Consider the following 27,411-nt stretch of genomic DNA (forward strand, 5'->3'; position numbering starts at 1 on the left):
CTCATTCTTGATGTTGATAATCTATGCTTACAATTGTGATTTGTGATGATAATGTGGCTACATCTATAATTACACTAATGAATTCCCCATTAATTGAAAGCATATGGTTAATTGCATGAGCTTAGTGGTGAATCCTAACCCTAAGACTCTCTTCATATCTCTTTAATTCTTAGTTTAATTTAATTTAATTTACTTGCGTTGTCATTTCTATTTCCATGCTTTCGATTTAACTCTAGTTTAATCACTTCACCAAAAATCTTTTTCTCTCTCTCTCTTTCTCTCCCTCTCTTGTGCAATCTCATTAGCACTAAAATCAAGTTTAATTCCAACACGTGTTCAATCCCTTGGGTTCGATCCCTACTCGCTTCATACTACATAGTATAAGTGTTTAGTGGTTTTATAAATTTTAAAATATGATGCCCACTTGACATTATTTCTAAACCTAAAGTGTTGTGCATTATTTTGTGCACAAACTCGGGTCGCATCATAATTTTGGCGCCGTTGCCGGGGATTGACGGTTTAGTTGGAATTGAATTAGGCATTAGGGCTAATTTGATTGTTTTCTTTAAATTACTATTTTCTTACAAATCCCTGTTGTTCAATTAGGTACTTGAAAAGAAGAGGAGCAAGCATTGGATATTGGCACCACTGTGACATTGTTGCTACAGACGTTCGTGAGCTTCCTTGAATTTCTTTTACTATAATTGTTCAATTCTCTACATGCTTGCGAGATAGCCCTTGTCGAGGCTATCACATTGTTTAAATTCTTGTCCAAGCATAAGCCCAAAAGGAGGCTATTACTTTCTTGATAGAAAGCATCGGCCCGTGTGGAGGCAATTTAATTTTGTGCATTAATATAACATGGGAGTATGGGAACATCGTATGTGGAGGTGGTGAATTGTTGTTGATTGTTGTTGTGGTTTGTTGTTTCTAAGAGAATTCTTCCCATTCTTGATTATCCCACATTTAATGGAAAACCAATTCTAAAATCTAGGGCATATGGATAATCAAGGTGAGTATCACCCTCTTAATGGGCATCCACCTCAAGGTGTGCATCCACCCTTGAGAATTCCACATCCTAATGTGTTTCCACAACCCAATCAATTGCAACAACCTTCAATAATACAAATTCATCCTCAGGATCATGTAGTTTATCCCCTAAATCCTAAATTATCTCTTCGGGATCACTACACTCCAAATGAATACAATGCACCAACATGCATCAGGTTGCCAAACTTTCGGGCAACCCATTATGAAATCAAGCCCGCAACCATCCAAATGTGCCCCATTTTCTATGGGGTGAGCAATGAAGAACCACATAAACATTTAGATGAGTTTTTGGAAGTTTGTTCAACCACGAAAATCACGGACCTTCCGGAAGAAGTCTTAAAAATGAAGCTTTTCCCTTTCACTCTTCGAAAAAAGGCTAAATATTAGTTCAACAACTTGAGGGCGAATTCAATCACATCTTGGGATCAACTACAATATGAATTCCTAAAAAAATTTTACCTCGCAAGTAGAACCAATGCTATGAGAGCTTCTATCCATGAATTCTCCCAAAATGAGGGAGAACCTTTACATGAAGCATGGGAGCGTTTAAACGATTTGCTGCGGAAATGTCCACATCACGACATTCCAAAGTGGCAATTAATTCTTTACTTCTATGAAAGCTTATCCGATACCCAAAAAGGTATTGTTGATGCTTCATGTGGAGGAGCTTATTTGGACAAAAATGAAGACGACGTGTGGCATCTTTTTGATCGCATGAGCGAATATTCAATGCATCATTCTTCATCGTCCCGATTTGGCCAAAATTTGAATGAAGGAGGGAAGAAAACCTCCAGTCTTTCTCAAATGGAGAGTTCCATGGAAATTGCCACCGAAGTCAAAAATCTTACTCAAAGGTTTGATAAATTTCTTTCGAGCCAAAACCCGGCAATTCAATCATCCAACTCTTTCCATTCTCAAAATGTGATGTGCATAACTTGCTCTAGTTATACTCACAATACTTCCAATTGTCCTCTTGGACAAGTTTTTCCGAGTGAGTATCAAGAACAAGTCAATGCTGTTTTCATTCATCCGGAAAGTAATCCAAATTCTAACTCCTACAATTCCGGATGGAGTGATCCTCACTTCTCTTGGAGAAATCAAGGAGAAGGTATCATTCTTCCTCTTCATAAAAATTCTCAAGAAAAGTATGTACCGCCCCACCTCCGAAATGCAAAATCTCAAGCATACTATTCTCCATCTTATCCTCTTCCAAATGTGAATCAATTCTCCAATTCTCATTCTTCAAATCATCAATCTTTTTCTCATCCACCTCAAGAGCCTCCTAGAAATCCCACTTTTGAGGACAAGGTTTTAGAAGCTTTGGGTGATCTTCGAAAGGAAAATCAAGTGTTTCATTCGCATTCTCAATCAATTGCAAAACTTGAAGCCCAAATTGGGCAAATGGTTCAAACAATGAAAGGGAAAGGGCCAATTCAACCAAAACTTAACCAAAAGGCATACTCCATTTCCACCTTGAGAAGTGGGAGAAAAATTGATAACAAAGTTGAGAGACCTAGTGAAGTTAGTGTTCCGGTGCAACCAAGTGTTAGCTCATTTACCATTCCCAATTTCATCCCTACTTCACTAAAGTCAAATGGTCACATTGAGGAGCCAATTACATCATCATCATCTTCCTCCCATGTAGAGAAGTCTTATGAGCCAAAAGCTCCATTTCCTCAAGCTTTAAACTCTACTCCATTTTCGAGGCAAGAAGGAAAAATCCATGACATGATGGAAGTTTTTAAACAAGTTAAAATCAACCTTCCTCTTCTTGATGCTATTCGACAAATTCCACCATATGCCAAGTTCTTGAAGGACTTGTGTACTCAAAAGAGGAAGAACAAGGGACCAAGCCCAAAGAAAGTGCTTCTCACGGAGCAAGTAAGCTCTATCCTTAAGCTTAACACCCCACCTAAGTTCAAAGACCCCGGTGCGCCAACCATCTCTTGTACCATAGGGAACCATGAGGTCAAAAGGGCTCTTCTTGACTTAGGGGCTAGTGTTAATGTTATTCCTTACTCCGTGTATCTTCAATTAGGTCTGGGAAACCTTAAGCCAACTTCGGTAGTTATTCAACTCGCCGATAGGTTTACAAAACAACCAAGGGGAATTGTTGAGGACATCCTCATCAAAGTTGACAAATTTTATTTCCCGGTTGATTTTGTTGTGCTTGACACTGAGCCGGTTCCCAATCCTACCACTTACATTCCAATAATCTTAGGAAGACCATTCCTTGCCACTGCTAATGCGACAATCAATTGTAGGTCCGGCATTATGGACATATCTTTTGGCAATATGATGGTTAAGCTTAATGTGTTCAACACGAGCCAACATCCTATCAATGAAGGCTGGTGTTTCATGGTGAATGTCTTGGATGAAATTGTTGAAAAAGCTATTCCTTCCATTCCTTCTGAAGATCCTCTAGAGGCATGCCTCTCTCACTTTAATATGGACGCATTTGACATTGAAAGCTCCATATATGAAGTTAATTCTCTAATGGACTCCGTGGCCATCTTAGACTTCCCGCCATGGAAAAACTCAAAAGAACCTCTTCCTCCAATCGCAAGTACTATTTTTTATCAAAAAGAGGAAGAAGTTGTAAGTTCACCAATGGCCAATCCAATTTATGAGGACATTCCTTGTAATATTGAGCATGAAGTCATTCAGGCGACTTTAGTGAAGGAGGAGAAAGTGATCAATGTGGAAGTTGACAAAAAAGATGAAGAGATTGAGTTTTCTAATAATCCAACCGAGTCTTTGAAAGACATTACCTTGCCAAGTGCAAGGTCGATCACGATGGACTTTATTTTCAAGACCGTGGATGAAAGGGAACAAATTGCATCTTCCATCATTTCTTTCCAAATCATTCTTTTAGGAGATGTATTCATTGTTGTGAGAGAACATCCATTGGGGAAAATAGATAAACAGATCAATGAGGATGTCTCATATCCGGTTTTTGATTCTTTCGACTAGTGAGTCGCCCCAACGTTTTTCTAGTGACGTTAAACACTAGTTTTTCGTAGAGTTTCTCGACTTTACTTCTCCCTCATTTCTTTTTATTTTATTTCTTACATCTTCGTCTAAATAAAATTTTATTTTATTTTCTTCTTTTACTTTATTTTATTTTTTGTACAATTCTGCTTTCAGAAATTCAAAATAAAAAATAAAAAATAAAAATTGTAAATGGGTAATTTAGGTTGGTGTTTGATTTTATTTCTATTTTATTATTATTATTTTTATATATGTTTCATGTTAGTTTTGCTTTATTCAAAAACATAAAAAAAATTAGAAATTTGAAAAAAAAAAATAAAGTAAAAAAAAAAAATTAGTACCAATTAGTATAGATTGATAAGTGATTTTATTTTAATTTTATTTATTTATTATTATTATTTATTATTTTTTATTTTTTTATCTATTTTTCATTTAAAAGAAAATTAATTAAAAAAAAAAAAATCCATCCCAAAATAGACGGAGATCAATCCCATTTTCTTGGCAGAGAGCAACAAAAAAATAGCCCAAGTAGATTGATCCCGTCCACGTGGATCGATCCCATTTTACTTGTATTTTTCCCTTATTAACCCCATCAAAGCAGATTGATCGCCCGTAGCCGTTGAAACCACGAATACATTCCTCTTGTCTGTTTCTTTAAATTTCTATTCCTCCCCATAAATTTCTTCACCCAATTTTCTTCCTGACGTTCGAGTAGAACACGAACCGAGATCTCCCGCAACAGAACGATTCCGGCTGGGCTTTAATTCCAGCGCTGTTTGAGACTCGCCCTTTATTTTTCCGGCGTTGCGATCTCGGCTAGGACGCTGTTCTTTTCTGATCGCGTCTGTTCTGTTCTTCTTTAGTCGCACCATCTGATCGTCTTTCCAGCGATCAAATCTGTTAGTATTCCGGCGTCGGATATGGGTCACGGCTGCTTCATATTCCAGCGATTTTGACTGGGCTTATGCAGTGATTCGCGGCTGGGTTCTTTCTGGTGGGTCGTCTTTCCGGTGAGCTTATGCGTCATCATCTGCAGCGCCGTTTTCTCGGTTCTTTTCCGGCGCCGGCTGAGTTCATTTCCAGTGTCCCTGATCAACGGTGGTCGCATCTGGGTTGAGGGTCAAACGGCGTCGGATCTGGGACATCGTTTTTCAAGCTTCGCATCTGTTCGCAGTTCTCCAGCGATCTCGGCGTTGCATCTGTTCACATCTGTCTCGTTCTCCGGCGATCAAGGCTGTTTCGGCCTTTATTTTTCCGGCACCATGGGTCTGAGCTATTTTTCCGGCGTCGCAACTGGGTTCATTTTTTCGGCGTCGCGGGTTCGTTTCTCTTTGGCGATTTCGGCTTGGTTTCGCAGGCGAACAAGGCTGGTTCTTTTTCGGCCACGATTTCCGGCTGTTGGTTCTTCCAACAGCGGTCGCGGCTGTTCATCTTCTCCGGCGAGCTTTTGGCTTCGCCGTTCCAATTGATACATAAAAAATAAAAATAAAAAAGAAAAAAGAAAAAGAAAAAGAAAAGAAAAAAATTAAAATAATAAAATAATAAAAAAACAAAAAATAAAAAAATAAAAACATAACATAAAAATTTTAATAATTAAAAAGTATATATATATATATATATATATATATATATTGAATTGATTTATTAAAAAAAAAAAAGTAGATAAAAAATAAAAAATAAAAAAAAGAGTAGCATTGATGTTTAAAAAAAAAAAGCTAAGTAGAATTTGTAGTAGTGTTTTTAGTTATTTATTTCTTTATTTTTTTTGATAAAAATAAAAAAAATATTAAAATAAAATAAAATTTCAGTAACATTATGTCTTGATTTTTCTTATTTTATTTATTTATTTTATTTTGTTGGTTGTATATACATGTTCTTTTCCTTTATTTTTTTTTTAAAAAAAAAAAATTTTTGAATTGATTTATTTTAGTATATATTTATTTCTTTTTAGTTTAGTATATATTTTTTCTTTTTAGTTTAGAATATTTTTCTTTGTGTTAAAAAAAAAAAAAAAAAAAAACTGGGAGATCAATCCCATTTTTGAAATTAAAAAAAAAAAAAACATATCACAAAAATTTCAAAAATATGTGTCCCCGTTATGCCCTTCTGCTTAGTTATGCATGTTTTCATCTTTTACAAAGGGCTTGATATCATATCTCTTTACATCTTATTCTATATTGTGTTGGAATGTATGCTTTACTTATCCCATTTGATATTTGATGTGAGTTGCTAGTGTGACTTTTCTAGTAGGTTTTTGCATCCAAGTTTGGGGAAGACCTCTTTCGTCATGGATCATTGCCAGTTGTCATTAACTTTTGCCATCACGGTATACTCTTTCCATTTCTTTCATTGTTCTCATTGCACATTGAGGACAATGTGCAGTTTAAGTTTGGGGGTAAAGTAACCTTGTTACATTCTACTTTAAGTTGAGCTTTAAATGCATGATTGAGATTTGAGATATATTTGGCAATGATTTCGAACTTTTGAAGCATAGTGCCTTTAAAAAACAAGTTGTTAGAGTCTAATACTTCTCGTATGCTCTAGGATGCCATTTAGGGGTAAATTTTAATTTTTGACATCATGTTTGCTTTTGTGGTACACATCATCTTGTTGGTTGAAAATGCTTTGAGAGTTGATTCTAGAATTCTACATTTGCACTTGCGCACACTAGCATTCAATTTGTGGGGTACATGCTTAGTTGATTATTGTCTTGGTTTATCCCAATTGAGCTAGTATGCTTAGAAAGCTTTCATTCTTGATAAAATGACCTTGCAAAAAAAAAAGAAATAAAAGCACTCACCAAAAGTGAGGAATAAAAAAAAAAGTGCATTCTTTCAACATGTCAACTGATTAAAAAGGAAGACAAGGGAAGAATGTAAGATGTATGATTAGTTTAAGTTCGTAGCCTAGCCATTCCGAGTCATTACGCCCTTAGGAGTGTCTTTACACTTAACGCCCTAAGACCATCTGGTTTGGGAGTCGTTGGCTCAACGCTTGTTACATGGGGTGATTAGAGAGCATAAGGAACTTGGACATTGCACATGGTCATACATAAAAATAAAATTAAAAAAAAAAAAAATGAAATCAATAAAAAAAAAAAGGAATGTTTGATTAAATAACAAGGTTCATTCAATGTCTTGATATCTGGTACTATATCTGCATGCTAGTTTGAGGGTAAGGCTATGCCATTACTTTGATTTGCTAGGATAACAACACATTTTGATGCCGGTTCACTTAAAAAGATGATATAATTGATTCAATTTGCATGATTAATTGATTGATGTGTGGAGGACCGTTTTTGCTTACATGATGTTGAAATATTGATAATAGCTTAGAAATGGCAGAAATTTGCATACTTGAGGTAGTCTACTTTCAACACTTGTTTAATATGTGTCGTTGCTTTTCAAGTAAGAAAGAGCTTTTGATGTTTGTGGGTACCATTTCTGGAAACCCTCACGAGACTTCACTCGTCCACTAGGGGTAACCTAGGGGTTTAAAAGGCTTGTTGCATATGCTAAATGCAACCGTGATCCCTACGAAAGTGGTGTTATCTTTATTTGTTTTATTAGTTCATAGTTGTATATATGTTTATTTCATTTCCATGCTATAGTTCATTGCTAGGGACTAGCAATATCTAAGTTTGGGGGGTGTGATAAGTGCTTAAATGTTGCACATTTCAGCACCTAAGTTAGGGTATTTCAGTCATTGCATCTTTCTTAATTTCATGTTTTAGTCCTAATTTATGTTTATATGTATTTCAGGGCAATAAAGTTAACATGAGCTAAGAACGGTCCATTAAAGCCTTTTTGGAGTCAAGCAAAGATATTCAGAAAAAGTTCAGAAAATGGCAAAAAGGAGGTCGCAGCCCATTGCTCATATAGTGTGTTTATTCTTCAAAAGCGGTCAATCTCAGGCCTTTGATGATGTTCCCAAAGATGAAAAAGCAAACTAATGAGCTCGGGGCCAAAATGGAGCTAAATAGGGATTAAAGGAAATTTCCAACTCTGGGGGGATCGATCCCCCAGGGTGGGGGATCGATCCCCCAGGACTTGGCAACATTACAGATTTTTCTTATTGTTTGGGCTTATTTTGTGAACTATTGGGCTTAAATAGGGTTATTACTTAAGGCCCAGTGAGTCATTAGTTTAGGGTTAGTTTTTATTTTATTTAGGAGAGAGATTTATTTTTTTATTATTAAGTTTTTTTTTTTAGTTTTTCTGTACCGTGATATCACGTTCTCTCTGGGGGAAAAAGGAAAAACTAGGGTTTGAAGAACATTTTTACAGAGGCTGTGTCTACAATTAAAGGAAGAAGAAGAAGGAGCCAAAAGATGGAGATGGAGCTTATTGACACCATGATCATCTTCTCCATAAGCTAGTTCTTCACTTAGGGCTTGGATGAGCCCTAAGTTCATGTAACCCTAACCTTTGTATTTCTTTTCTTGGGGAATTATTATGTTGTAATTAAATTATATGGCCTTGTGATTTCTTTATATATACATGCTTGATTTGATAAATTAGGGTTTGTATTGATGAATTCTTCCATTGAACTCTCCAATTGATTATATGTCTATGTATGATTAATTAGGGATTTTATTCTTCATTAGATGATTAGAACTTAATTCTTTCATTAATTCTATATGTAATTTGCATGTCTATGTGTGATTGCTTTAGGATTATATTCTACATTAAATACTTCTTGTAGTTGTGTTTAGTGATGGCCATAACATGATACTTATTTGATACAATTGTCCATTAATTTGATAGATAAAGGCTTAATCTTGATGGGTTGTTCTACAAATTAGCTTTCTTGTTATTAGTTAATTGTAGTTAAGTAGGCAATTTGTGCTTGATTATGTTAATACATGCTTCTAATTACAATTAGTATTATTCTCTTGATTGATGTGTGCTCTTATTTGATACATTTGTGAATGTGTATGGTGGTATGACGTAGTATTGAATGGGTTCTACACTTTAGTTTAATTGTCATTAAGTAGACAACTCATTCTTGATGTTGATAATCTATGCTTACAATTGTGATTTGTGATGATAATGTGGCTACATCTATAATTACACTAATGAATTCCCCATTAATTGAAAGCATATGGTTAATTGCATAAGCTTAGTGGTGAATCATAACCCTAAGACTCTCTTCATATCTCTTTAATTCTTAGTTTAATTTAATTTAATTTACTTGCGTTGTCATTTCTATTTCCATGCTTTCGATTTAACTCTAGTTTAATCACTTCACCAAAAATCTTTTTTTCTCTCTCTCTTGTGCAATCTCATTAGCACTAAAATCAAGTTTAATTCCAACACGTGTTCAATCCCTTGGCTTCGATCCCTACTCGCTTCATACTACATAGTATAAGTGTTTAGTGGTTTTATAAATTTTAAAATATGATGCCTACTTGACATTATTTCTAAACCTAAAGTGTTGTGCATTATTTTGTTCACACGCTCGGGTCGCATCAATCAATGTCATGTGATTGTAGAGGATGTCAGATTTATGGCATCCCATGCAAATATGCAACTGCAACCATTACACAGAAAAAAAAAGATATTAAATAGTTATGTGATCTATGTTTCTATAATGAAACATACATGAGAACTCATTATAGTATGATTCACCCAATACCTGATCAGAGATTGTGGAAAGTATGCACTATAACCCTGTGAAAGCTACAGTTCTAATGAAAAAGCCTGGCAGACCAAAAAAAGCCAGGAAAAGAGATAAAAATGAGCTTGCAACTGCGACTAGTGATGCTTGAAAGAGCAAATCCTTACAATGATCAGTGTGTGAAGATTACGGGCACAACAAGAGAACATGCAAAATAGGTCCACCCAAACAGGTAACTGACTTTTAACATCAAGTCATGGCCTAATGCCCTTTAACTTGTGACATTGTTTGACGTTATATAAGAGCTTGTAGGGACATACAAGTACACCAACAACCAGTCAAATTGAAAGTGGAAGTTCAAGTTTTACAGAAGAGGTATAACTTGTGGCATTATTTATACTTCCTAATATATTTCTTAAGTAGACTAACTTTATTTTCATTGTAATAACAGATGATGATGCCTACAATAGCTACTCAATTTGAGTGTTAAAGTTCAACTTTACACAAAAAATATAGCTTAACGAGTTTTACACAACAGTTGTACCTAATGTCTTTCATAACTGACAAACTAATTTTGTTTTCCTTGTAATCACAGATAATAAGGAATGCAAGTACCAACCAAGGTAGAAAAAGCCACTATAGGACCCAACCAAGCTAGAATAAGAGGCATTGCAAGCACAACCAAGCTGGAAGATGGTCTGCAAGCTCAAATCAAGTAAGAAGAGGCATTGCAAGCACCAACCAAGCTAAAGGCTCTGCAAGCTCAAATAAACCAATAAGAGGCAATACAATAAATTTTCAAGTTAGAAGAGGCACTGGAAGGACCAACCAAGCTGGATAGACATTGGGACGACCAGCCAAATTGGAAGATGTACTGGAAAAATCAACAAAGCTTGAAAAAACATCCATAATCTAGTTTAATATATTATGATAGTTTATGAAACTTATTGTTACACTTTACTTATTTTGTTATTTAAGGACGTACTTTATTGGGAATTGACAGGTATATGGTAAGTCAATTGTCCAAAAAGAAAGAATTGTTTTGTGGGGAATTGACAGGTATATGGTATAGTTTTGTGGAGTTTAGGAAGTTGGGGATTGACATAGCTTTTGAAGTTGGAATTGCTTATTTTTTGGAGTTAGGGATTGACAGAGCTTTGGACTTGGTATATCTTATTTTTTTGTATACCTTGTTTTTTTGGGTTGGTATAGCTTTTGGACAACTGACTTACTAAACTGAATGTAATATTCTGAATTTTAATGCTAAATGATAAGGTATGTTTTTTTGGCTTACTTTAACTTAGTTTGTATGGTATGTTTTGTGGAATTGATGGTTGCGATTCAAAATGAATTTGCAAAGTTGATAGCAGGTATTGGTATGTTGTCATTGGTTGTTTGTCAATGCAATAGTCATATACGTCTCAAAATAATTAATTCCATTAAGAATTGCAGATTTTTTGGCACATCACATTCATTCATTGATGACAAAAGATAAGTAATGAAGTCATATATTCACTGTACAACAATAAACAAATGAAATGATACAATAAGGACATGGACGTCAACCTATTAATGTAATCAAAACTGAGAAAAATGTAACCATTAGACTTGCATTGATAAGTAGCTTCATGAGTCAAAGGGTTTTTTCAAATATTGCAAATTGAGACCTTATCTCACCAATTTTCAGACCTTGTCTCACCAATCTGTAATAACCCTGATTTTAAAAAGGACTTAATTGCAATTTAATTATTATATTTTAGGTGTTTGTTTAATTGTTGAACTTGATTTATTTGTTTTAAATTGAATTGAACTTTTATGTCTATATTGTTTTTGTTTAATTGGTTACTTGAGTTATTATTTGAATTGATTTGTTTGTGTTAAAGGGAAGTTCTATTTTTGAATTGATTTAATTGTTCATTTGGAAATTAAGTGTTTATTTTTATGTCAAGGAGTTGGGTTTGGATAAGAGTAATGGGCCAATGGTTTTGGGGCATATGGTTTACTTGGATTGGGAATTAAATGGGTACAATTAATACCCATTGATGGTTCTATATATATATTTGGGATATATACGGATAGAGGTTGGTTTAATTATTAATTGTATTAATGATTAAATTAGTGACATTTTTTTTATATGTATAATGTGGTTCTAGGGTTTTATCTTTTTATTAAAGCGCCGACTTATACATATAGTTGGTTTAATTATTATTTTCTTTTCTTTTGCGGTGGCGTCTCCTCAGTAAATTAGAATTAGGTTTTCCTATAAACTTATAAATATATCGTATTAAGGCTGTTTAGGGTTTAAAACAAAAACACAGACTATGTTCACGTTTACAAAGGGTTTATGTTATAGAGGGTCTTTAGAGAGAAACTGAGAGGAAGGGGACTAAGGTTTTGGCCAACGAATTAGGCTGGACCAAGGACGAAGGTTGAGGGTTGTTCGAGGGTTAGAACTGGAGCAGAGGAGTCCTTGATGGCAGTCACAATCGCCGAAAAAACTTAGGAAGACGGCGACGAGGTTTTTATTCAAAAACCACAGAGGCAAGTTCTATTCTGTCTCTCTCCCTTTGGCCTATGTTCTGTGCATACTTAGATGTTCTCTAGGATCTTAAATAGATATGAATTGAATCTTGCATGCTTAATACATGTAGAATTGTGCGTTTGTATGTGTTTAATTTACTATTGAGTTTGGTCTTACAAGTTTAGGTTTCACCGTTTAATCTTACTGACTAAGGAATCGGTAATTGTTGTCATTGTCATATTTAATGTAAACTGTCTTAAGTAAATGATGGAAAGGATGCTGGATGAAATATAGACTGTTAGGATCACTTTGATGAAAAACAGAATGGATGGAAGCAGCCGGAGACGAAGCAGAAGGCCGTAAAAGTTGCAAAAGGGCAAACGGCTCTCAAAAGAGTAAGAGTCGGCTCTCCAAATGAGAGAGCTCGCTCTAGGGCAAGGAGAGCTGGCTCCCCTTATGGGAGAGCCGGCTCTATGCAGAAACTACACATGCGGGTGTAGTTTTGATATTTCTGAGGTTCAGGGGCTGCGGGGTAGACTTAAAATTGTAAATGGGGCTTCTAAATAATTTTAAATAACATATTCAAGTCCCAGGATGGTTGGTCTATGCAATTATGCTAAATTGACATCATGAAATTTAATTGTTTAAATTGTATGTTGTCAACGGAAGTGGAAGATTCAACTGTATGTTACTATTCTAGCAAGTATTAAGGGTTGGTATGATTATACTCTAGTATAATTTAGTATCATGTACTTTGTTGTTTATCTGATTTGTAATATATCAGTCCCTGAATTTTTAATGATTTAATTGCATACTGTAAACGGATATGGAATATTTAACTGCTTGTCGTGATTCAACAAGTTAAAATAAGTAGTATAGTTGAACTCAATTATATGTGAATGCAATATGTTTGGTTGGATTTTCTGAGTTATATTATATCATTCTCTGATTTATAATTGGCACTTTACTGATTGCTAATATTGTTAAGTGCTGGACTGTATTGTGGATTAATTGAAATTTAAGTTAAATTATCAATTACCTGGATGGATTCTAGATTTTAAATTGACGAACAACTAAACTTTGTCTCGTTAATTACATGGTTATTATTATGGATATTTAGTTGATGAACTGTTTCAAATTTGTATTTATCAACTATATGGGTTAGGTGGACTTTATTTGATGGACTGCTTAAAATGTTGCATAATTTACGGATCATTTGCATGCACCGGTATGGGACGGTGGCATATGGAGGGACAGATTAGATCAAAACGCTAATTCCTATCCATTCATACATACAGAATGAATTAATTAAAACAGTTAAATCCTACATGGTTTCATATCTTGTCAACTAAAACAGTTGAACGACATATTGGATGGTTGTTTATAATTCTGTATCAGGAAGGATAAGGATTTAATTAAAACATTTAAATCCTAGTTATATGTTATGTTTTGAGTGACGAACAGTTGACTGGCACAACATTGTATTCGGATGGAAATTATATATGTTAGGAAAGTTAGGGATTTAATTAAAACATTTAAATCCTAATTATATATTGTGTGTTGAGCGACGAACAGTTGACCGGCACAACATTGTATTTGGATGGAATTTATATATATAATTATGGTACCGCGATCTGAGCTTGAGTCTCATAGTCGACAGTTAGGGGGCATATATGCAATAGGATGCGTAGCTGGCTATGCTGGTTGAAGTATACCCTGTTAGGCTTAGGTAGTCATGTCCACTAAGGTGTGTTTTGCATGTTGCCTTCTATTCAGGTTGAGACCCTCATCATAGTCCAGTGAGAGTCCTGTAATGTGAATATATATCTATTTACGGACTATATAGTTATGGTTGGGACATCTAGGATGTATCTGCGTATCGGTCTCTGTTTGGATTGTAGTTATGATAGAACTTGTTCGTGGGCCTGACCCATTATTATTTTTCAGGTAATGGACGATTCCAGGTCTTAGAGCTTGTTCGTGCTGAATAGAGACAACTACTTATTCTTCTGACGACGTATGAGGTTTCTTCATGGTTTAGCATTGGATTTCTTTTCAGTTGTTCGTTTTCCAGTGTTGGTTTTTATTAAGGGTCCACTAGATGGATTTCTAAGTTGTAATAGAAATGGAGCAGTTGGATGTATTAGAATAATTTATGATTTATAAAATTTTACTCTGAGGTTTCAGTTTTTGGATTATCATTTTAGTTTCTTTTTAGCAGTTTTATTTATTCCGGTTTACCTTAATTGTATTCCGTGTTCGTTTATTACTAATTGGTTTGATATCCTCGGGTAATCGGGTATGGGCATGGCCAATCCGCATTCAGAAATCCGGGGGTATCACATAATCTCAAACCTTAACTCACTAATTTCAGACCTTCTCTCACTAATCTTATACCTTAACTTGTCAATTTCGGACCTTATCTCACCAATCTCATAACTTATCTCAACAACATGTACCATGATCTCAACAAATTCATCTTCTTGATTACATGTTGTAGAAGAGTTCTCCGCTTCCTCTATAATTTAAGTGATTGGATTTCACTATTCCTAAACACCACAGTTTCTAATTGGACAAACATAATACAACTTCCCCTTATTGTTATTATCATTAAAACCTGCGACCGTAATTAAAGATTTTGATTTACATTTGCAATACATATCCCTGTACCTTAAATCACCCAAGCTTGAAGCTTTTCCCTTTGTACTTGTAGACATGTTTTAAGAAAGGAAAATCCAAATATTTGAGCCCTAATTTTAAGAACAAATCCCACTAACCTGTAACCCAGAATTCAGTCTTTAATTTGTAGATGAAATCCTCAAAAAATGTATCAAAATTTTTGAACCCTAAGTTGCAGATGAAGTATTATTCATCTTCGTCATTTTTCTTCAAATTCTTTACACAATTTGTTTATTCTTCTTCTCCAAAACATACCCATACGACTTGATTTGTAGATGAACAAAACGTACCCAAAATATTGAGCCCTAAGTTACAGATGAAGTCTTCTCCATCTTCATCATTTTTCTTCAAATTATTCGAACAATCTTCTTCTTCTTCTTCTTCTTATTATTATTATTATTATTTTTCCAAAATGTACCTAGAAGACTTGATTTGCAGATGAACCCAGTCATGGTTGAGCAATGGATAACAGCTCCCAAATTTGAGCCCTAATAATGAACAAAAAATGGACCGTTGTTTCACAACGGTTATGTGTGTGTGTGTGTGTATATATCAATTAGTAGAGACAAGAGTATTATGGAGATTTTAATAAATTTTGTACACGACGTCAGTATATTTCGTCATTGACTAACGTTGACTCTAACAAAAGGGAAGTCCGTGTAGGATATTTTCATTGTTAGGAGAGATTCGAATAAATTCCCAAACTACGAGGGAGGTCTGTATAAATGTGGTAAATCATAGGGAAAATCTTTGTAAATTACCCTATTTTTAAGTTACTCTTATTTAGGAGCAGAGCCAGGATTGCAAAATGGACTGAGCTAAGATAAATAATAGTATTGCATATGGACCGGACTAAGAGGACCAGTAGTATTGCATATGGACTAAGCTGTGTGAACTGATGTACAATAACACTAATTTTTTTTTTTAATCACCATAAATATTCTAATTAATATTAACTATTCCGTATAATACAAAACTTATATTATTATATGTATTTATTTAGTCTTTGTGTGTGCACTGGTCCGTGGAATACTATTCCGTTTCAACCAAATGACCATGGAAAATCAGCAAATTTTTTTCTTTTGATGTTAAGATTTGACCAACCCTTTTCAATTTTATGCTCATTGGCGTCTATTGGACTAGGATTATTATTTATTAATGCCCACCCCAGATTACAACTTTTCTGGTCTACCACCTTTAATTGGAAACACAAGAACACCACATTTGACAATGTGACTCGATTGATCAACTACTTAATGCCCTAATGTGGGAATTTTACAAGTTGAAAGGGAGTGCATGATACGCAGTTTGAGCTTACTTGGTTTTTTTTCAAACATATCAAATATATATATAACTAATTAATATCAAATATATATATAAAAGTAGTTCATAACTGATAGGTAGGCAGAAAGCCTATACAAAGAAAAAACAATAAATCAATAAATTAATTGATATTGAAAAATGATTTATATAAGTCAGTCTGACCCAAGCGGGTCTGTATAGCCGATGCAAGGAGGTGCTCGGCCCTGATGGATCTAGCAAGGACGGAATTGGCGGGCGGTGGTGACAAAGATGGTTCGCAATAAAGAGCGCGGAAGGGCGGCCTATAAAGCCAATAAGTTTAAAAGGAAAAAATAATAAATTAATAATGTGACATTTAAAAAGTGATTTATATAGGTAATTATTTATATATTAAATTGCATAAAAATAATATAAAAATAAAAATCTACACTTTTAATAGCAGAGTAGTGTAGATTTAACACCTAATAAATTATGAGCGTGCAATCAATTTATTAGCTGTGTATTTAAAGTTCTAATAATATGAAGAGAAGTTGCGGGTGCATATATATATATATATATATATGAACAGTAGTCTAAAAGATAAAGCAACAATAGACAAAATGTATCCTTCCAAAAAAAAATAATAAAAAATAGAGCAAATGTACTTGAAAAGCAAAATATTTGTATTTCTTGATAATGGTCGCCACCTCTCCCAGGACCGGAAGATTTGCAGCCAAGAAACCAAGAATGACCGACGAGAACTTATAATCGGGGACCGACAAACTGGAAAAAAGTCTTTTCATAACCTGCGGGCGCCCCTATTTTCAGATGATCTAGAATAGAAACAACAGCGACCAGAGGACGGAGGAACCAAATCCATTGATTGACCCTTGTTTACCAACACCACATTGTCTAACCAAATCCATCCGCTATTTCATATGTCATGTCCCCACACAAGCTGCAAACACTAATAGAGAGAGGCATTGTTATCCCTACCAACCCACAATTCATCGACTATTCCAGAGCTAGGGCTCTTTGGCTGACCAACCCACGAACTCTTGGGTGAGATATTCCTTATTTCCCACAAATGGCAGTCAAAGGAGCGGCCTATCTTGACTATAAACAAAGAAATAGATGTCGCAACAGTTTCATTTCTTGCTTCTTCTGTCTTTGGTTTATGGATACACACCTTGTAACAGAGTACCTGTGATGCACTTAATCAAAATTATCTATTTAAAGTTGTTGTATGAAGGAAAGCCTAAATCATAAAAGAAATATTAAATCAATAGATTAACAATAATAAATAAATAAATAAATAAAAACAATACTTGCTACTCATAGGTAATAGGAAGTTCATACCTATCGCAGACGTGGCTTACAAATAAAATGACAAGGGTCCTAAATATAAAAAAATAAATAATAAAATATTTGAGAGGTTAATGGGTTAGACAGAATATAATCTCAATTAAATCCTAATTTAAATCTATCTCTTACACTTTTATTATTAACCGAAGCCCTAATTTGTAACTAGCCTAGTGAGAGTTTAGTTCTTCGAAACAGATTAGCCTCCAATAAGCAATCTTGTTTTTTTGTCTGATCTTCATGAAGCACAGCAGCGCAGTTGATGTCAAAGAAGAATATATACTCCTTTGGCGGCGGCACCTCCACCATGGCTTATAGTATCTCTGAGGAAGAACTCCAAGCCATATTTTAACAAGTATTTAACTGAACAATTTTATTCTTTCCCAAAAAAAAAAAAAATGGTAGCAAATTAATGGGGTTCTTGCGTTGGATTGATAGTATGTTTAACTTGATTCCCTGTATGAATCATTCGACTATAGAAATTAATGAATAAGATTAGTAAATATATGTTCACCATTATTATTTCTTTCGATTATGTGGTCGGGAGAGAGAATTAGAGAAGGCTAGAGAGATAGAGTTAGATTAAAATTTGATTTGGTTAGATTAGGATTTAATCAGGTTCTTATTTGGTTTAACCCATTAACCTCTCCAATTTTGGATGTAATATGGACACGGTAAAGATACATTTTGGACACTCATGATATGACCGGTAATTTTATTATTTTATATCAAAAATTTTATTATTTTATATCAAAAAAAAAAAGATATTCAATGCAATTTAAAATATATTATAAGTTAAGTAAAAAAATAATATAAAATTTAAGAAAACACAACATTTAGCTCTAAGCTCCAAATTAGTGTTAAAAAAATCCCTCCAAATTAGTGATTTTATTCATTATTATATGGATAAAATGACTATATAATATATTATTATTTATTGTTATACCGTGTCCTATTTTTCTTTGAGATCTAGTGTTTGAATTTGTACTTCCTAATGTAACCTAAACATATCCGCTTCTTATAGATTGTGTGTATGTTGATCTAGACCTAATAGATAAATTTTTAATTTATCAAACATGAGTTCATATATTTAAGGGTAAAGTGAAAAATATATATATATATATATGTTATATAGAAAATGTGCAAATACCTCCTTATTTATTAAAAAAAAGATTCCTCTACATTTTTAAACTGAACAAATAATTTTTTTTTGTTAATTTGAAGACTACAATACCTAAAATGTTCTTAAGACAAAATAAAAATAAAATCATTGATTTCATGTAATATTTTGGAATTTTAATATATATATATATATATATAGTCAAATTTTATGGTCAAGAACAATTTTTACATAGTTTTACATAGCTGAGTTAGTTTTTCTGATTTTTTTTTTTTGGTTTTTTTTTTTTTTTTTTTTTTTCCTTCACTTTACTCTATAATTAATTTTAAAATAACCATGAAAAGGAATCTACAGTAATCCAATTAAAATAAATGCTTCAGTAGCCAAACCAATCCAACAACACTACTACAAAACCGAACATCACACAACTGGAAATAACCAATCAGCAAACAGAATACGAAATGATCCACCAAACAAAAGAATTATATTATTAAAGAATCAGTAAAACAGAATAGGCTTTGTGTCTGTTTGTGAATAAAAGGGGTAAATTGATGTTTAGAGTTCAAAGAATTAGTATATATATATATATATAAATTATATTTATTAATGGTTTCACGGATTTAATCGATTTTTTGAGACCATAATTTGTGAATCGAGTCAATCATACATATTCCAAATTTATAAATCTGTAACGAACCCTTACAGTAAAAAAATCAATTTGAATAGTACGAATTGGATTGAATCCAATTAGATTGAGAGATTAACGGATCAAATAAACATCCCAGTCTAATTTAGTAATACTTTTTTCTAGTTTAACTAAAAATACACTCTTTTGATATTCCAGTCAGTTAATGAATTGAAAGCCATGAAGTCTATTGTAAATTTATTTATTTATTTTGCTGTATTGTTTGCAATAAATTCATATATTTACTTTTGTCTTTTGCATAGACTTCAATCTTGTATACTTTGAAAAGTGATTGAAATATCAATAATCAACCGAAAAAATCAGGCTCAAATAATATAAAGCATGATTTTGCATTGTTTTTTAATTATTGACCTGTTCATGACCCAACAAAAATGAGTCATTAGAAGATTAGTAATTCATTATCGACCCGACTAGTTATGAAACGACTCAAACCCATTCGTTTGTAAGATTGTTAATTTTTTTAATTAATGTTACATGTTTAAGATGTTGCAATTTTAAAAAAATCTTATTTCACAATTTCCATAATATATTTCTTATTATATTTGAGTTTTCAGGAGTGTTTCACAATGAAAAATTAAGAAGAGAATTTATTGGACCATTACCTTAGGTGACAGTGATCTCTTCTTAGCAATTTATTAAGGAAGGTGAGAAATTGCTTTACAAGGAAAACGAAGTCCTCGTGGGTCACGTGCATTAGTCCCACCTGAAAAAGTAGGTGTAGCCAGTAGTACATAGTACATACGAAGAGAAGACCGCTACATACGAAGAGAAGACCGCTACGTTGTTTGCTTTGCTTGCTGCAACCTCCTCCTCAAAAGACGAGACGAAGAAAAACATTATACGAGTAGTAGAATAGAGAAGAAAGAGAGAGAGAGAGAGAATCATAACCCTAAGCGTCTAAGAGATGGGTTGGATTACTCGATTTCTGACTGCGGTGGCTTTTTTGGCAGTGGGAATCATATTCTCACCTGAGTCATTTGGATCAAAATCGGACGGTCACTTTCCATCCAACCTCTCCACCTACCTCAAACTCGCTCATCTCCTCTGTTTTTCCACTGCTTGGGGCGCTGCTTTATGGGTCACCTTTATCGGCGGCATTATCATGTTCAAGTAATTTCTTTTCTCTTCTTTTAACCCAATTTCCCCTTAATTTCTTGTTTACGCTTTATCATTATATGATTGCAGGAATCTTCCGAGGCATCAATTCGGTAATCTTCAGAGCAAGATGTTTCCAGCATACTTTTCAATGGTTGGGGTGTGCTGTGCGATCTCGGTGGCGTCTTTTGGCTACCTACATCCATGGAAGTCTTCATCCACTGTCGACAAGTACCAGCTGGTCTTCCTTCTCTCTGCCTTCCTTTTCAATCTCACCAATCTCTTTGTCTTTACACCCATGACCGTCGGGGTAATTCATTTCATTTCCCAATCACATATCAGGTTTTTTTATTTTATTTTTAAAAAAAATGAAATTTGAATGATTATTTATTTATTTATTTATTTTTTTCTGCTTGTCCAATAAATTATGAGCTTTATTAATTATGGTCCTGAATTCACACTTCAATCTGATCCCTAAACTTTAACATCACCCATCAATTATCCAAAAAAAACCCACGGGTAGTAAATATTTGTGTTGTTGATATATAATATATGAGAAATGCCTCGGCCTTATTGCTGTAATACTTAACCGTGAGTGCTCGTTATTGCTGTAATACTTAACGCACGTTGTACATATTATACATAATCATCCATAGAATGTTTGAAAGATTTTCAAATGAGGAATTCTCCTGGTAGTGTGCAACTATGACAACTTGTCCGGTTACTAACACCAATTATAGTAGTTAAAAGAATATCTCGAGTCAAACACTTACATTATGTTGCATTTTCTATATGTTCTTCTTCATGAGATTTTGCAGTAAGCTCATTCAAATTAAACATCCATTTTTTCTAAAAAAAAAAGAAAGAATTTTTGTTAATAAGTCTTCTCTGATACTTAAATTAGTAGTTAATTGATGATGAATGATATTTTAGTTATTTTTCAGCTTGATCAGACTTTTATGGAATTCCAAATTTGCTATTGTTCACGTCAATTTTATGTTGAGTTCTTAGTGTTGGTCCACTGATCAAAATGTTGGATTGTGGAACATAATAATAAATAATTGTTAATTTATGTCAACAATAATTTTTGTTATCTTTTGGCTGAGGAAGATTCATAGAGAAATGCTGCAAGAATGTCCTTATTCAGTTTGGTCCAGTTTTGAGTTCTATCTGTTGGAGTATTATGGCTTTTCTTGTTAATATCTGAAACTTTGTTCTTGTGAGGTAGATGATGAAGGAAAGGCACAAAATTGAGAGAGAAGAGAACATTGGAGAGGAAGTTGGTTGGTCAAAGAACAGGGAAGCTGCAAAGGTGAACCCAAAGCTTGCAGCTATGAACAAGAAATTTGGCATGATTCACGGGTTATCTTCTCTTGCCAATATCATGTCTTTTGGTTGCCTTGCCTTGCATTCATGGTACTTAGCTGGTAAAATCGACCTTTAGATTGAATTCTGTTGCCCGTGCAGGGAAAGGATCTGTTATGTTAATCATGTTATTAATGTGCAATACTTGGTCGAAACAATCCTCCATTGACTGAAGGGGATTTTGGAGTTCCTTTGGAAAGGAAATAATCTCATTGTGTTATGAATCATTTGAACCAAGTTTGTCCATTTTACATTGCATTTAAAAATACTTGGTATGGCTTCTGTATAACTTTCATCGTAGATTTCAATAAATAACTTCATTTACATCATAATATTAATTTGTTGATGACTCCGTATTCTTCCAAATTGCAATAACTCCATATATAGCATCATAATGAAACTTTTTGCTTGTTCGAATTCTATGTTTGCATGTTTTGTAGTACAGACTTATGCTACAATGGATATATTTGGGATAAAATTGTAAGATTTCATGCATCATTGTTTGCAAATTTTGTTTGATGCACTGGTGATGATTAGGTTTATATATCTTGGTTTTTGAAATGGGTTCAAATTGGCATCGTGATTTTGGCTTTGTATCTTTGAGTATCAAACATCCATTAATTTGCAGGGCTATTTCTGTTCAACGAATCTCAGATTCTGAAGCTTTGCATTAGATTTGCTACATGCAAACATCTGTCACTAAGATTTGTTCTTAATATCTCATCAATTGCTGCATTAAACATCCATCATGTTAAGAGCTTGGCAAGATTTTATTGTTGGTAAATTCCCCTTAGCATTTTGGCCTCGAATCTGTTGGCCTTGATCACAAAAGTCATGCCCTGTGCAGCCCAAACACTTAAATGGTTTTGCACGACAGTAAAAGAATTCTGTTAATTTACTTGATGGAATATATTCATCTATTGATGTATTTGGGTTCTTGTGGCTGCATTTTTTTTTTTTAATTTCTTTTCTGGGCTTGGATTGGACCGTGCATGTCTTTCCATGTGGAAGCACCATAAAGGTGGTTTGCTATTAAGTTTATTGGGGAAATTGCATTCCCCCCTGTGGTTAGGCCTAATATATTGAAATTCTTCTTAATTCAACGTTCAATAGTAATAACTTGTGGTAGTTTAAAAGATCATTATCTAGAGGTGGTCCCATCTATTTGGTTGCTTATATTCTTGTACAAAGTGGCTACTCTTAGACTTAGAACTCATTTTTCAGTGTTTGTCATCTAGTGCTTTTACCTTTGCACCAAATAACGACCCCTAAAATGTAATGGGGTTTTGAGGTGTAGTCTATACAATCTAAAATGTAATGAGGTTAACTTCTAATGTATAATGACTAAACTACTGTCTTCTTCTTAATATTTTATCTCTTCTCTCATTCTCTAAATCGAACTCCCATTTTTGTTCTCTCTAGTCTTACAACCCATCAACTGTCTGTAAAGCTAGCCCCCAACTGATTCTCTCGCTTAAAAAAACCATTTTCAATCTGTTAAATTATGACTATAGTGCAAAAAACACCCCTTGATTTTCAATATAGTGCATATCACATCCTTGTAGTTAGAAAAACACCCTTCTAGTATAACAACAGGGAAAATAAGGTCTTGTCGCTATCCTGCCATTAACAGAAGTGTAAAATGACAAAAATACCCTAACAGTATCCCCAAAAAACAAGAGAAAAAGAAAAAAGAGAAAGCAAACGTTGTCGTTTGATTTACCTTATAACATCCTCAACCTTTCCTCCATCTCAGACGTCTGCCATATCCATAACCACACTCTTTTACTTACTATCTCATAATCACGCACACAGATTTTGTCCCTGCCGATCGACTCGTGTCTTGAGTTTTTGAAAGTTAGTTCTCATAGTGATTTCACAGAGGTACATATTTATGGATGAGCGGTTCCCTCAATTACGTACTGCCGTGAAGGTTTTGAGTCAAAGGATTATATTGCTGAAGGGTAAGGAAGAGAAATAAGAAGCTAGGGTAGCCAGACTGGTGATAGGGGACTAGCGGCAGAAGATGACGGCATTGCAACTCCAATTCCGGAAAGGGTTAATCTCACTCTCTCTCTAGATATATATATATATATGTATGTATGTATGTATACATATATAAATATATATAATGTATATTTTGTTGGTTTGATAAGAAAACTGAGGAAAAGAATAGAAATTTTACTGGATCTAATTAATTGAAATATGTCAGTTGCAAATGTGTTTATAAACATACTTCTGAAATACCCAGTCTCAAAGATACATGGACACAACTAAATATTCATATAAATATAAATATATATATATATATATATTGTATTATTTTACTTTAGGATAAACTGGTTTTTTTGGGGTCTAATATAGATTGTTTAATCTTGAAATCTTGCTCTTTTTAAGTAGTAATGTAACAAAAGTAACATAAAAGAGTTATATTTATATAGTTATGTAATAAATTTGGAAGGATTCTATATGTTTGATAGTTGCGTGTCTAACCATACATGTTGGATAAACATCCCACACCTATACCCAGGTATTTTGTGTTCGAAACGAGTACTTCTGGCATTTAGAAGATACCATGTAACGTAGGTGGTGACTGGTGAGTGGTAGTTGCTGTGATTTCTAGTAGAGAAGAAGTACTGAGAGAAAATGGGAGCAGTTGGTGGAAGAGATGGTGTTGTGGGTGGTTCAAGGTGGTAATGGGAGGTTTGCTAATGGTGGTGTGGTGGTGGTGATTGAGGAAGAGAGAGAGAGAGGGGAGGGGGGACGAAAGAAGAAAAGAAAAGTTCATTAGGGCATAAACATCATTTAAACATTAAAATTACTGAAAATTTTAAAATATTTTCCTGCAAGATTGAAATTTAAAGGCACTGCTGTCAATTTGAATGGGAAATGTATCGTTTCACCTTGCGCACCACTGCAGGGGGTGTTAATGTTACTTTGAACTGTTGAGGGTCTGCTTCTTTTAGGGCCCAATCCCAGGGGATAAAATGCAATATTTCCAAGTTTAACCTATAAACCGAACATACATATGTTTACGAGCATAAAAAATACAAGATTTTTGTTTAGTGTCCAAATAATGTTCAACTGGTATGACATGCTGTCATGTGTCCTACATGCCAATCAACAAGAGGTAGAAACATCCTAGATGTCACAGTTTGCCTGTTCATTTGCATGTGTTGATGGGAAACCCAAGTGCCACTGGACATTCCAAATTTCCAACATAATCTTCTACTAGTTTAGCCCTAGTTTTTCCTTGAATTATATTTTTCATTGTTAGTTTATTGCTGGGTATTTTTTCTTTGGTTCATCTTTCAGTTATCTCCTGGGCCTTCTTTTCAACCCGTTACCCCCTAGTGTTATTATTTTCTTTGGTCCAAAACACGGTAATGTTTAGGAGGTTCTGCAATTTTAATTGACTAGTTAATCAGTCAACATATCTATTATGTTTTAGTAGAGCTAGCATTTGGGTCCTTTTGTTTGACATGTAGGAATGCTTGGTTTGGCCTCCGGCGTGCCCCATCTTCATGCTTGTTTTTGGATCTTTGTATATAATATCTTTAATTTTTGTTTGGATTTTCATAGTGTTTGTGGAGATTGGATGGCTGAAATCCAATAAGTTTGACATCCTAAATATTGAATTTGTTCAGCGTGTTCCAAACAGGATTTGGAATTAGACAACTAAACTGACCACCTTTTTTTTTTTTTGGGTGGTTGTGGGGTGTTTTGGGGGGGGGCTAGGATGGGGAGTTGTGGGGGGAGGGAGGGGAATTCAATTGACTTAGAACTTGGGTCATTTGTGGAATGCAATTAATACTTAAATTGTCATCTCTCTTTTATAAAGTCGATTAACCGAGTGCCCAAAAATTTATGTGACTCGCCAAGTGCTATGCAGAATATGATGAATTCTTTTAATATCTCCTATACTACTTAATCACTGATTTTCTCTTTGCAAAAATTCAATACCTTACACATACATATTGCTTTCAAGCAATTCATTTGGTTGCCTTTATTTCTGCAGTGTGTGAGATCTTCAAAGTCCTGTAGTGTCATCTAGTCATGTTCAAACAAATAAAGTTTCATGGTGACTTCTCTAATTATCCTTTTTATTTTGTGTTAGATTGATATGCAAGTTGTTAGATGAAACCGGCATTGGAACTCAATTTAGTATAAATCCCATCCCCTGGTCGTCCCATTTGGTATCTTTTCAAGTTATGGGGTTATTTTTTGCCATTCGGCCTCAAATTTTGTAAGTTAAGAATCAAAAGGTTTGTTGATGGGTTGAACTGTAGTATACTATATTCCATTGCTTGTATTTATCAAATTACCCTAATAGATCTTTAACTTAATAGAAATGCGTTATTCTGAATGCATACAATTTATGTATTCTAAATGTTCAGAGAGTTACTTGCTGCTGTATACTGTTTATTTACTTTTCTCTAGGCATTAGTTTGCATTTGAATTGCAATATACTACTAGCAGTAGCAGGAAGCATATGCATTGCATTCTGGAGGCTCTTTATTTCACTTTTCTAAGGACTACTGCTAGGGACTTAAAAGACTAATGATGGGATTTCTTGAGATATTATTATTATTGGTTATGTAAATATTCACACACACCCCAAAAATGCCCACCACGGGACTCAAACCCTTTTGAGGGAGGAGAGGTTATACAAGCACAAGTTGGGCTAATGTTTATTGCATGAGATATTTGATGCTAGGATTTGTCAACGAATTGTCTAATGCCTAACGGGAGTGAATGGTCTATATTATTTATCTAGTAAAGTTCGATTACAATCTTGTCATTCCTATTATGCAATAATTGATGACTTCTATTGAAAGTCATGAGAGTTGTGTGAGGAAACTCGAGAATGAAAAAGAGTGATAGTTTTTAAGAACTCTGGGCTGCCTGAGTTTAGCATTTTTCATTCTGATCTACCACTTTTAGTTTGATTACAAGTTTTTAACTGAAAAGTTAAATTCAGTGGTTGCTAGCTACACTGGGGTTTATTGGCACTCTTGAGCAGTTTTTCGGTGTCACAGATTGGCGATGCATCAAGCTGGAAAAAGAGAGATCAATTATGGGATTGAAAGGATTTGTGGTAGATATTATAAAGTAGAAGAATGTTGGAGCAGAGATCATTTGGGGGGGTGGTTTCAATTGCTGCTGGGTGAGGTTGTGTAGTTTACTCCATTTTGATGGGTTTATGTGTGCAAACAGAATGAGATTATTCAGTGTTAACATCTGACACAGTATGTGGATCTCAATGTTTATTAGTTAGTTGTTTTAGTACAGTTTTGACACTAGTTTTACCCAAAAAGTTGTCTTTGTGGATGAAATTGGGCTAAATCCTTCCTCTGTGTGGCTCTTATCCATGACTACATGGTTATAACAGGCAATTGTTTGTGAACCAATGATCTTATTAAGGAAAGAGAAGTTGGTCTAAACATGATGAGAGACACTCTCAAGTGAGAGATTCTGAGATGTATTATTGTGTTTGAAGTTGGAGCTTTCGACCGGGGATTGGTCTACTCGCATCCTAGTGTTGGGTGCGGTCTCCATCCTAGAGCCGTAGCCTAGTTGGCGTCTGTGTGTGGGGAAGAGATGTAGACAAAAAGTAGTATA

At 34.3% G+C, this 27,411-nt stretch overlaps 1 protein-coding gene and 1 pseudogene across 1 annotated transcript; one reads left to right on the forward strand and one right to left on the reverse strand.

The window, feature by feature from the left end:
- Window positions 1-1,535: 1,535 nt before the first annotated feature.
- On the reverse strand, window positions 1,536-1,634 carry LOC132272108 (small nucleolar RNA R71; annotated as a pseudogene).
- An 18,444-nt stretch (window positions 1,635-20,078) lies between these two features.
- Window positions 20,079-22,121, forward strand: LOC132268783 (uncharacterized). Its single transcript, XM_059769619.1, has 3 exons — window positions 20,079-20,439; window positions 20,515-20,734; window positions 21,653-22,121. The coding sequence occupies exons 1-3, from the start codon at window positions 20,234-20,236 to the stop codon at window positions 21,866-21,868; spliced, it is 642 nt and encodes a 213-aa protein (XP_059625602.1). The 5' UTR covers window positions 20,079-20,233; the 3' UTR covers window positions 21,869-22,121.
- Window positions 22,122-27,411: the final 5,290 nt, after the last annotated feature.

Source organism: Cornus florida, unplaced genomic scaffold, assembly GCF_030987335.1.
Source record: "Cornus florida cultivar Cherokee Brave unplaced genomic scaffold, ASM3098733v1 CherokeeBrave_3.0.0_Hap2_Chr08, whole genome shotgun sequence".
Lineage (NCBI taxonomy): Eukaryota > Viridiplantae > Streptophyta > Magnoliopsida > Cornales > Cornaceae > Cornus > Cornus florida.

Coding starts and splice junctions, on each gene's coding strand:
- LOC132268783 (XM_059769619.1), top strand. CDS start 20,234: ATGGGTTGGATTACTCGATTTCTGACTGCGGTGGCTTTTTTGGCAGTG. Junction 20,440..20,514: donor GGCGGCATTATCATGTTCAA/GTAATTTCTTTT, acceptor ATATGATTGCAG/GAATCTTCCGAGGCATCAAT. Junction 20,735..21,652: donor TTACACCCATGACCGTCGGG/GTAATTCATTTC, acceptor CTTGTGAGGTAG/ATGATGAAGGAAAGGCACAA.